At 44.4% G+C, this 12,237-nt stretch overlaps 1 protein-coding gene across 8 annotated transcripts in view; it reads left to right on the top strand.

Annotated features, from left to right (window-relative positions):
* The window catches only part of KIZ (kizuna centrosomal protein), a 42,174-nt gene extending 32,491 nt beyond the window's left edge, over positions 1-9,683 (top strand). For all 8 annotated transcript variants that reach the window (XM_021390590.1, XM_021390596.1, XM_021390592.1 and 5 more), the window contains 2 exons: positions 7,054-7,097; positions 9,444-9,683. In XM_021390590.1, coding sequence (XP_021246265.1) covers positions 7,054-7,097; positions 9,444-9,547 — 148 coding nt within the window. In that variant the 3' untranslated portion in view covers positions 9,548-9,683. The remainder of the gene's footprint in view (positions 1-7,053; positions 7,098-9,443) is intronic.

The raw sequence follows: 12,237 nt of genomic DNA, 5'->3' as shown, positions 1-12,237 counted from the left end.
GATTTTGCAAGTTCTGTTCTGTATTCTGAATTAAAACACAATCTTCCTGCCGTTCTTCAATATGGTTAATAAAGACAAGCTGTAATAATATACCGATGAAGGACGTTTGTGCTTTTGTTTAGGATTAGGTCTCACGACTGAAACTCTTATTTATTTTTTTCCTCTTTTTTTTTTTTTTTTTTAAATCTATTTTCTGGAACTTAGTTTGCTTGAGAATGAGACTCCAGATGATAATAATAGCTAATGTGATGAAGTTGAAGGGTTTTCCTGTAGATGAGTTTTTAAATGCTGAATGTTAGTCATTCCCAGAAGCCCGGGACAGCAGGCAGGGAAGGATGGAGCCCTGGGGAACTGGCTTGCAGGATCGCTGCTAAGCACCTATGTAAAATACATATAATTAATGATGACAACTATTAAAAAGAAAAACCAGGTTTCTAAGCTTTTTTCGACCCTTGGATAGCACACTGCTTGCTGGTGCTTGGCATCTTGTTTTTCAGATGCCGTTCGTATGGCGTCCTTTTTTCAGCGCTCTTTTTAATCCCGACTCTTGCTAGATGTTAGCATCACTCTGCCCTGTAGTTTCATGCCTTCTGGTACACAGCGGTGCTCCTTTAATAAAAAAAAAAAAAAAAAACCAAAAAAAACTCACTCTTACAGTGGCTTAAAGTTCGTTCCCGAAATGCCAAAGAAAGGAAGCCATCCTTTTAAAGGCAAAGTTTATGGCTGCTCCTGGTTTTGGACACTGGACGTGGACGTGGCGCATGGCAGCGCGGTGCGGTGGGAAGCGTCTGGGCTCTGCTTTGCGCTCAGGACGCGGCGAAATTTCTTGGCCGCTCGCATTTGAGCGCTCCTCCACTTAGTGCAGTCACTCCTCGTGCTTTATTGCTTTTACAAGTGGTCTCGAAACCCACTACTTGAGAATAAACATAACCGTGTAGTACTGCTGTGGTACTTTTTATAAATTCGTCTTTGCTCTGTTTTGTCACTGAGCTGATGAGTGACCTCGAAAAAGACCCCGCTGGACCTAAATAAAAAAAGATGGCTTCCTCTGATGTCCTGGAGACAATAATTATGATGTGCCAGTTAAGCCCAAACTACAGCTGAGGGATTTTACTTTAAAGCGGAGGCTTGGGCGCAAAAATGCATTTATAGCTCTTTGTCTGGCACCTCATTATGTGTGGGCCTGATTCATTAAGTAATTGGTTTGCAGTTGTTTACATGAGTATTAAGGCTTTCTATTCAGCAGCCTTTGAGAGATACATTGTGCAAATGTTGCATGTTATGAATGCAGAATGAGGGGCAGGGGACCGGTCCTATTGGCTAAACACTGCACTCTGTTGAAAAGCAAGAGAAAGAGATTGGGTGCTGCTTTGCATAGCAATGACTTTCTTAATAAGCTTTACAGATTAATACACACAAGCTATAAAAGATGCAAAGAGATACTCTTAGCACATTTATACATGCTCATTTCACTATTATGGTACTGGAGATGGGAAGAATTGAGCTCTTTCATATTCGGTTTTTCAGTGCATGTCTTCAGTGCATGAGACTTAATAGAATCCGATGTTTATTGTATTATAAATCATGGGGAAGTAGGCAGATCTGCAACAGTTTATTATTAAAGATTCTTTCAATGTAAATCTTTTTCGCCCATTGTATTTCCTACAGCAAAATCATTTTGTGGTTGAGTGGGGATGAAAGGCATAATGTACGAAGGAGTGAGTCTTAATAGGAAGCTGCTCTCTGAGTAAAGACCACTTGTTCCCTTTTGTTCGGAGGTGCATGCCAGAGCTTCCTCTTCTCCCACAAATATTGTCTGCTTCTGCCTTAGGTATCAAACTGGTTTGGTTTTTTTTGTTTTTGTTTTTGTTTTTCCCCTGGATTAATTTACTTTATCGAGCTGCTCGTAGATGCAACTTTAGTCGGAAAAGTTAAGGTTTGGCAAGAGGAAAGAGCACGTTAAATTATGTAAGCACTGGGGGGAGAAGGTAGCATAAGTCAGGCCTGAGTCTCCCCGAAAGAGCGGGCAGAAGGCGATGTGTGTGGCATCGGGTAGCCCTGTAGCGATGGCTGCAGCCAGAGGAGGTCACTAGCTTTCGGGATAATTCTGTGGTTTTGATGCAAGCCACTTATTTTTCTTTCTGACTTGTTTGCTCTGTCTAGATTCCGAATAATCTGAAGATTAAAGCTGCGTTATAGTCTGAGAACCAAATGAAAAATGTAATTTGTCAGGACGTAAACACGGCGTAAAGTATTTTAAACTTTGATTAATCTGCGTTCTGGAAGTGATCCAGCCCGGTCTCCGGAGGATGTTTTTTAGTCAAAAGCTGCCTCTAACAAACTCAGATTTAATGAGATGTAAATAAAAGTTTTCAGATTGTCATTCATCCTCTTAATTATTCTCAGAGGAAATATTTAATAGCAAACCGGCTATAACTAATGGGAGGCTTGCCCGGCCGTGCCGCCGTGCTAGGCAGCAGGTTGGCCATCAGGGGGCACTCAGACTTTGCTGAACTCGGAGCTCTGCGATTCATTTTGCATCTTCTACCTGTTATTGTCATCACGATCATTTTCGATCTTGGCGGCATGTAATGGACTCGTGAGGCAGAATGCCTGTTTTGGCTGGAGCTCTGACAAGAGACGCCAAAGGTTTGGGGTGAGGATTTTCCGGGATGTGCATTAACCTGGACAAGGAAATAGCCATTGAGAGCAATGAAAGCCAGAGAACGTGGGGCTGAGTGGGGTGCTGCAGCCAGTTTCCTGCATCCCTAGAGCCATGTGTGCATAGATGAGTCCCTGCCTGATGGCTGTATCCTTCTGCAGAACTTCAACTTGTCGCATTGCTTCTCCAAGAGCTCAGCTGTAAATCAGGCGTGTTTTTCTGCAGGTCCTGTATGTATCACATCTTGTCTCCATCCTAAGAGCCACTGCTGCAGAAATAGCGATGCTGTAGCAGCCACGCTCCAGGGCAGTTAGCAAGGGTGGTATGCAAGGACCTTGCACTGTGATGGATTTTGGTCTGTTTTTTCTAAGCAAGAATATATCTTTTTCTTCAACACGGTACACCTAACCCAGCAGTGATTTTAAATGTAACTTGATGTCAGTGTTCGTATCCTAAAATAAGAGTGATCATATTTGCAGTGTAATTACTTAAATTTGGCGTTATCGTTTCCGTTCTTCAGCAAGTGATGGCGTGATGAATAGATTAGTTAGCTTATTCCCAGCTCTGTAACTTCAGTGCATTTCTGTGATGCCCAATTTCTAGTAAACTACCGGCAGAAAACGATAGTGCCATCAGAGTCATCCTGCAGCTCGCAGCAAAGCATATTTATCACACAGGGGCACGCTGAGCTGAGACTGTCACATCAGAAGCACTGGCACCGAGTAGCCCGGCTTGATATTCCTGAAAGGCTTTTAGATGTTTCCAGAAAACGATTTTTAAAGATAAATCTGCAGCTTTGCATCCTCACGTGTCACTGGGGAGAAGCTTCATCGCTTCTTTCAGTGAGGGTTATTAAGCACGGCCCTGTGAAATATAAATGCTCCGTTTGTTTTCTGGTGCCTCAGCACTGCTTTCATGCAGAAGAGGCACAGCCTTGAAACCTCGGACAATATCAGCCGGTGGCAGTGTTCCCAAAGCCCCCACTCTTCTCGTTTTGTTTGTCTTTCTGATCAAACTTGACATTTGGGTGGCTTTGTTTTTCTTGACGCTTGGGTGTTGTTGGTTTTCTTCCTTTGCTATTTAGGCAGTTTTGTGGGTGTGGGCTGTGTGGGGTTTTTGTTTTTTTTTTTCTTTTTTTCCTTTGTTTTAAGGCGTTTGGGTGCCCTTTTTATTTATTGTTTTGTTCGTTTCTCTTGCTGCTGAAACACTGAAGTTCAACAAGTGCTTTAGCAAAAAGATACCCAGACTGGAGTAGACGTTTTCTCTTGATTTTTCAGTGTGCCACATCTATTAACTTACCTTTTTGCTGTACTAGTTTTTTCCTCTTAATGTTAATTTTCTTCATGGAGGGGAAAAAATATTTTCTTGGAGCTTTTTCATTTCTTATTGTCGCAGAATCTTCAGCACAAAAAGCCTATTTCAACAGAGTGAAGGAGAGATTAAAAGGCCCTTTGAAGTTAAACCGGTTTGGGTTTTTTCTTTGTTAGAGCCTGGGTTGAGTTTGGCATTATTTTAGGGGAGAAGCAAATGTGTAAATGGATATCGAAGGGTCACTACAGGGGATTAGTCAAGGCAGGGAAAGTGGCCTTACTTCATTTATAGCCCTAAAATTTCTCCTTGGAGGTCTGTGCGGTCATTGTGTGCTCGGTGTAGCAGACGATAACTTTCACGATTGAATTTCCTGACTCCTCAGTATGGGTGTTTTGCAATGTAGAGGCTTTCTTGCATCTTGCCAGCCTTGACTAACGCTTCAGGCGTAATTCAGGAATTCTATTCCCTGTTACAAAGCTGTCTTGCGGTATTTCCACTCTTGGTGCGACGGAGTTGCTATTTCTGCCCTGGCCTTTCTGGTTTCCTGGTTCCATTTTCTGCATCTCCTCTAGCACTTCTCTGTATGCCCCCAGCTTTCCTGCCAGACCGTTTCCTGGCATCTCCTTTTCTGCCTGATCTGTGGCACTAATGCCTAGCTCCTGACAAGCCCTGCCACATGCACCTTTGGGCTATTTTGGTAGGGAGTTCTGTCCTTAGGCATGGTAATTTCCCCTGGGATGGGGAACACATTGATGGCTTTTTGGTAGATTGTGAGCATCTGTCTTTGCCCCCTCTTCTGTCAGCACTGGCCGTTTTCTTCATGGGAAGGTGGGGGTAGGAGGGAAGGTTTTTAAATCTTCAGAACCTTAGAATCACAGAATGACTTGTATTGGAAGGGACCTGAAAGCCCATTCAGTTCCAACTCCTTTGCCATGGGCAGGGTTGCCGACCAGCAGATCTGGCTGCCCAGGGCCTCATCTTTGGCCGTGGTGGTCACTGCCCCCCACAGCTTCTCAGTGAGGCCTTCAGGCGGCTCTGGAGCAGTGCGAAGTGCTCGGGGTTGCACAGGACTGTGGGTGCTCTTGCGCTGCTCGTCCCGTGGTCCTGGTTGTGCATGGTGGTCCTCGGCCCACCCACGGCTCTGGAACCACCTGAGCAGCCCCCACATGTCCAACCTTGGCCCGAACCAAGCGGAGCAAAGGGTCACTTTGAGGCTGAATAATAAAGCCTTTCCAGCTCCCTTCCCAGCAGTGGAAGACGAAGCAGTAGGCGGTGTAAATGGTAGCTGTCAGCTGTGTGAGCTTGTTTTAATGAAATACTTGAAGGCAAAATGGTTCTTGTGCAGTCTGCCACGGAAGTCACCTCTCCATTTGGAGCTCAGCAACAAGTGGTTTCTCACTCTACACCCGGGGGAAAACGATGTGGCTGACGGAGTTGCCTCCTCTTAAGCACAAGCTGTGGGCTGAGCCTGGGATGCATGGGGCACCTCCTGGGGAGTGCCGAGGGTCAGGCAATCTCAACACAATGAGCAAGAGCTCAGCGTGGTTGGTGTGTTCGAGGCCTCAGCCTGGAGGACATGACTTCTGCGGCGTGTTCAGCAAGCCTTTGGAGTGAATGAATTTGAATCAGAAGTCAGAGAGTAGCGTAGGGTGGGATTTGACTGAGTAAAACCAAAAGGGATTTGAATGGCATGCCAGTGACTGTCAGATACACTTTTTAAGGATAACACATTTTTGAGCTAATTAGAAATACATTCTTTAAATAATGATGTTTGTACTTAACTAGTACTGCTATTTGTTACTAGTACTTAACTGTTATGTTGGTATCTTAGCTGAACTTTAGCTATGGTTAATGTTCTATTTCTGGGAATTTGTGAACCCTTTAAAGAAGGGAGACTGGGGCTAATGGCATTCACAGCTTGTAGAAAGTGGATATAACTAGGATGGACTTCCTCTTAAATGGGAGAGTTGCTGTTACATAGGTAGCTGTAATGTAACGAAACTTCCCTCTGCTTTAAGTTTAACTTTCCAATTGTAATCACAAATTCTTACTGAATACGGTGGTGTAACAAGCGATGAATCATCTCTGTCTTTCTGTATCTCCTTCACAAATGCCTTCATTGATAGTGGTTGGAATATTTTTAACTCCTCACTTTAAGTAATTACATATTAGCCGCCGTGTCTCTAAATGAAATGCAGCAAATTGTGTGAAATTTTGACAGCTGATTGAGTTCTGACTGTAGCGACAGCTTCAAATTGCAGCTTGACATTTGGTTATATTTGACTAGTTTGCACAGTAATGTCACAAATATCTCCTATTTGATCTTCCTTATTAAAATCAGCTGAAGCTTTATTTTTAGAGCTTATTGCAGGATTGTTAATATAACAGTTAATTCTCCTACATCATTGCCCCTATGTGATTATTTCACAGCACCAACACAATACACGCGCTACACACAAAAGATCAAAATGATTCCAGCTTGTTTGAGAGATTCAAAAGGGCCTGTGATGCTCTAGACACAAGAGCAGTCATTTAACAGAACAGAATCGCAACTGCATATACATCAAGGTAGATCAAAGGCAGCTGGAAGATTGCACATTTACATAGGGACATGGGTGATGCTATGGGAACCCAGGAGCTGACTTGCAGGAGTGCGCTGGCAGGACGGGGAATAAGGAAGTTCAGTGAGCATCAATGGGGGGTGCTTTTATTTTTGTTTGGATTTTTTCTTTACTTTCTTTGCATATCTGAAAGGCTGCAAAAGATAGATGAAGCTCTGATCCTTTGTCCCCTTAATTCAGTACTGGTGTACATCAGCAGTGCTAGCAATGGCTGATTCCAGATCACGCTGCCTGAACATCTGGACCAGCGTCCCTGCTGCATGATAATTTTTCCGCCTTTTATAAAACATAAAAGTGGAAAAGAAAAAAAAAAAAAAGGAGAGAGTAGTTACTTTAAAAATAGAAGTTGCAGAAATGAGGCGATCAAAAAAATCATTCACAGCTTAGAAAAATGTCAACTTAATGTCTTTGAATTTTGTGACGTGGTGCTGAATATTGACTGTCTTTCCCTGTTTGCAGGCCTGAAGTCAGGAAGGGAGCAATAACTGCTATAAAATCCAAAGGTAAGAAACAACTGTTAAGCTACTTTAAAATCTGTGTCTTACTGAGGGAAATTCAAATTGCAGAAAGCCTCTAAGGACAACGTTCCTTAGGAGAAAATGTGGAATTTCCCTGTCTCAGCACAGGAGCAGGCAAATAGTTGTTGATGGGAAATTCTGGACCAGAGAGGACATGTTTCACTGTGCATAATTTTGGAAAGGTAGTGAGCTTTGTGCTTGATGATTTAAATCGAATAGGAGCAGGAGAATCATAGAATCACCAAGGTTGGAAAAGACCTCCACACTCATCCAGTCCAACTGTCCACCTACCACCAATATTGCCCCACTAAACCATGTCCCTTAGGCCTGGAGAAGGGAAAATCTGATGATTTTTTCCTTATCCCTCTCTAAAATACTGAGTACAGAAGCGGATGGGCAGCAGCACGTCTGTTTGCATGGTTACCATAGGTGAGCACACAACAGTGTCTGTACACACACATGTGTCTGAAACTATATTTTTCCATGTGCAGGCTTTCTCTTAAATCAGTGTCTGGGCCCTGCATGTTTTCATTCTCCCCTACATTTGATTTTCCTTTTAATTACCTTAACTGCTGGTGTCTGAAGTTACTTGTAACTCTGTAAGGGAAGGCAGCACTGGGACCAGAGAGCTTTTTGCTGGGAGCTCAGCCTCAGGAGCTATGCAGTCCTGAATGATGCCAAGCTTATGGAATCAGAGCTGATGTCAGGATACCATTAAGCGTAGCTGCTTTGATGCCATTTGAAAGGCCTCTGTCGCATCTCTAGCCTGCTTAGCTCTCTGCTGGGGAGCTGCGTGTTTTGGAGCCTTTCGGCACGTTTGCTCTCCTCCCACACGTTCAGCATGGGAGCAGCCTGCCCCGCTCTGCTGCTCGTGGCAGACCTGCAGTCCAGGGGTCTGGGGATACAGGATGAAAGGTGCAGCTGCTGCATTTGTAGATAAGGTATTTATATAGCTTGTGCCATCAAAAGCACAAAATAGTGAACAGTGCTTCAGTCGAATGTGAGCTGAAATTTCTGTATGAGGTTTGACAGTTTGCCTCTCTCTCCTGCCATCTGAATCTGTATTTCTGAGGCTTTTGCCTCATTTGGGGCATTGACTTTATTTTGATAACTTTGGGGAAACAAGGACTCTCTGAAAACCTTTAGGAACAGGCAGCGCACCTCTGGGAGTAACTGTAGGCTTGACATTCTAGCTTGTGGCTGCTTCCTGCGATGGGCTGAGAAATACGTGTCTGTGGACAACCTGCAGAGAGGTTTCATCAGGGCAGGGGGAAGTGTGGGGCAGGATGTCCATGCCCCTGCCGTTCTCATCTACTGCCCTGGGGAACCACGAACCCAGAGAAGAAAGGAGAGTTTGTGCCTGTGAACGTTGTTCCCACTTGTGCTTCTATTTTCCCTGGGTCCCTCAGCCTATGCTTGTTGCTGTTGTGGGGGTAGTTTAACATTCAAACAGTGCTGATGCAGAGCCCAGTGTTGTTGCTGGTCAGCAGCACTCCTCAGTGGCCCTTCTGTGGCGAAGCAACTGTTTTTTTCTGGAGATAAAAGCGTGGCTTTTTGTTGTGGTTTTCGTTTTTTAATCAAGGGGAAAATAAAAATTAACAGTTATTGCACGGCTGAGCTGGCAACCTTCACACCTGAATCATCTCATCAGGCCTTGGTAGTGAAGAGCTCTGTGTGCTTCCCTGTCTGTCTGCTGCTTTTTTTTTTTTTTTTTTTCCTCCTTCCATGGGTCAAAGGAATTTACATATCGAGGAATCTCTCAAGCACTTCAAATTTAAATGTGATTCTGTTTTTCAGTGAAATTGCTTGCTAATTACCAGGTCCTTTTGTTAAAGCCATCCAGTTCTTTGAAGTCAGTTTTGTCTGTATGTGGTCCTGTCGCAGAGTGGTGTTTTGCTGTTTGTGACATCATTGCCATTTTTATGCCAACTCTGTGATGTCATGGTCGTCCTGTGACTTCACTGTAGGGTCAAGTAGAGGGAGAAAGTGGAACATAATAGACAAAGCTGTAATTCAGGCAGCAGATGGTCAAGTAAATTGCTTGGAGTGGAAATATTCTGTCAAAATACCTTGAGGAACAATGAAGTCAGCCCTGTAAATGGCTCACTGTTCCTCACAGCAGCTCAGTTAGGAGACCATGACTTGGTGACGGCACGGTGTCAGAAACGCACACCTCTGCTGGGGCTCCTGCAAACAACCCTAACCCTGAGCTCCGCCATAAACCACAGCGTCCAGCTACCTCAGAAGAGCTGTAAAACAATAATGCCTGGGCTGTGGCATTAGCATGGAAAAGATTTTTATAATTCTCCCTTTTTTTTCCTTCACTCTCAGCTTTCTGGGGCGAATCTGACGACAGCAGCTCTGAGGCTGCGGCTGTCTTGCGTCCACAAACTCACAGCCCAGAAGCAGATGACTTCGATGACTTCTACGATTAAGGTTCCACCACTTGCTTTTGGGAAGCAAATCGACAGCATCATCTCCCACAGCTTGAATGCTGCTGTCTCAGAAGCGCACCTCATCAGTTGATGTTCACATTTAAATACAAAATAAAGATTGCTTGGTATATCTACACGGCCTCCTTGTATGCGTGTTTTCTCTTACACGCGGAGTGTTTTTCTGTTCTGGAGGAAATCCAAATGACGGTGTGTCCTCAGGTGTGCACTGTTGTACAGTGCTGGTCTCTGTCTTTCTCTAGCAGGGGGCTGGGCCCAGCTGGCTAGCTCCCCATTTCTTTCTGTTACTGGGGATTGGAGGTGATTGTCTGCGGGTCCCTGCTCGCAGCGAGCACCTCCTGCCCGGTGCCAGCTAAAAGGCAAAGGATGCATCTGTGTAGTGGATAATCCTACGTGACAGAGATGAATGGGTTGTCACAAATGACGTGTCAGTCAGCAGTGATCAGGAAATTACACCTCTTGGGTCAAAAACTTGCCAGCTTGACGGAATTACACTTGCTCCGAGAGTGGTCCCAGCTACTGTAAGCGTGACGTGTGGCCTTGGGTGATGGTGGCAGCTGTCCTTGGGGCAGCAATGTCATCACGTGGTGTGTTTATTTCTCTCTGATTCAGACCAAGATCTAGAAGAGGCGCTGACAAATGGGGAGCCAAGTCCATTTTTGTTCCTGGTTGTGTATGATCCAAATATATTTCTTTGTGCTGCAGGAGGACTGTGATTGGGCTGTAGAGCTTAATGGCCACATCACCAGTGTCTCTGTTTTTCTGGAAGCTTTGTAGGCCATGAGTATGCTTAGTAGCAGTACTACTTCTGACCAGCTTGGCAGCTGCTTTTGTTGCGGTATGAGTGCAAAGACACCATATTCTCATGCTTCCATGCATCCTAATATTTTGGCTACAGTGCTAACTGGTTTTGAAAAAAGAAAGCAAGCATTCTGGGTATGCATACATATGCTACTCGGGGCTGCCTGGCATGTTTGATCTTTATCATCTTCTGCAACAGATCAAGAAGAAGAAATGCATAAAATGTACATTTCTAATTCAGCACATTTTGGAACAGAACAGAATTTACATGTGGTGATCCACAGTGCTTTTCTGCTTTTAGTTGCTTTGTAAAATCCACGCTGGCGTTGCTGTATGGACATCACAATAATTGGATGACTCTAGGAGCTTCATGCATTTTTAATTTTCTTCTTTTAATTCCTTTTATCTAAAATTAAGTTCATTAAACATGAGATTTTCTTTCGAAGGGAGAAACCAGGGGACATATTAAAAAAAATCTGTTCATAATTATGATAAGTTCAAAAGCAAAAAACAGCACCCCAATTAAACTCTGCTGCAAAGCAGTACTGCATCTTTGAATACAGCCACAAATCTTTGGGTCTAGTCCATCAAAAACAATTTCTAAATGGTAATAATATTCTATTTAATAAAAAGAATGTGTAGCCTGAGCCGAGCTTTGAAGAAGGCTTGAAAATGAGAAGAAATGGTTAGCACAGACGTCTGTTGGCTTGTTTCATCTTACAGGTTCCCAGTTGGACACTGGCAATGGTGCAGTGTCGATTATTCCAACAACTGGAAAGTGAGCTGCTGCTAAGGATGCAGTGCATGACCGGGGTTGCTGGAATATGAGGCAGCCAGGCTCAGCAGCCACGGATTTGACTGAGTCGGAGCAGCTGCTGTTTCTGTGCCAAGAGGAAGAGCAACACTCAGCCTGCATGCATCTGCACGAGGGAAGCTCTTAAGGGAAGGCTTTGGTGCCCTCCTCCACTGTGCCAGAGTTTTTGTGCCTGCTGGACCACAGACTGCTTTGGACTTGGGCTTGAAAATGAATTTTGCACAATAGTGGCAGCACAACCCGAAGCATTAACGCTGTCCTGCTGCTGCTCCTGGTAGACTACAGGATATTTTTAGGAACTTCTCGGTAGTCTTCTAGCAGCACGCTGGAAGCTAATTTACCTCCTTGATCTGCAGTCTCAGTGTCACCCGGGAGACTTGTAGCACAATGAAGGCATGACCCCACCATGCTAAGGCTTCTGCCTGGGTTGTTGCTCCTCGGTGCTTCGTTCTGCTCATCCTTCAGCTGTGGTAATTCATTCCTGCAGGCCCTGGCCATCTGCTAAATGTGAGCTCACAGGTATGTCACACCACAGATGGACCATTGCCATGTGATTTCCAGTGAACGTCAGACCAAAGTTCATTTGGAAAAAGTCTCTGCAAGCTGCGCTGCGAAGTAACGCTGCATCAAATCTGCAGTGCCTTTGTAGTTTTAAGCTCTTTCTGAGTGATTCGGGGTTCTTGATGTCAGCCCACTTTAAATCTCCTTGCATGATACAAGGCACCCATCACTAGTCTCTGGTGCTTTTCATTCCCTCAGTCCAGCTCAGCCTCCGACATGCAGCTAATGACAGATGACAGATGGCTTTGGGAGCTTCTGCTAAGGCAATATCTCTCTTCTGGTATTTAAGCGATAGCCGAGTTCCTCCAGAGCATTTTTTTATTATACTTTTATTGTGCACAGACTCATTAGATGCAAAACGTTCTGCCAGTCAACTTCATTCTGCTCCTTGACAGCTGTCATACCGGCAGCCTGAAGATGATGACAGGTGATGCTGATGGACAGTAGGACTGTAATCAATACAGCCTGAACAGATTTAAATCAGCATGCCACTCAT

The sequence above is a fragment of the Numida meleagris genome, chromosome 3 (genome assembly GCF_002078875.1).
Source record: "Numida meleagris isolate 19003 breed g44 Domestic line chromosome 3, NumMel1.0, whole genome shotgun sequence".
Classification (NCBI taxonomy): domain Eukaryota; kingdom Metazoa; phylum Chordata; class Aves; order Galliformes; family Numididae; genus Numida; species Numida meleagris.
Note: the sequence above shows the minus strand (reverse complement) of the source record. Positions and strands in the feature narration are given on the sequence as shown.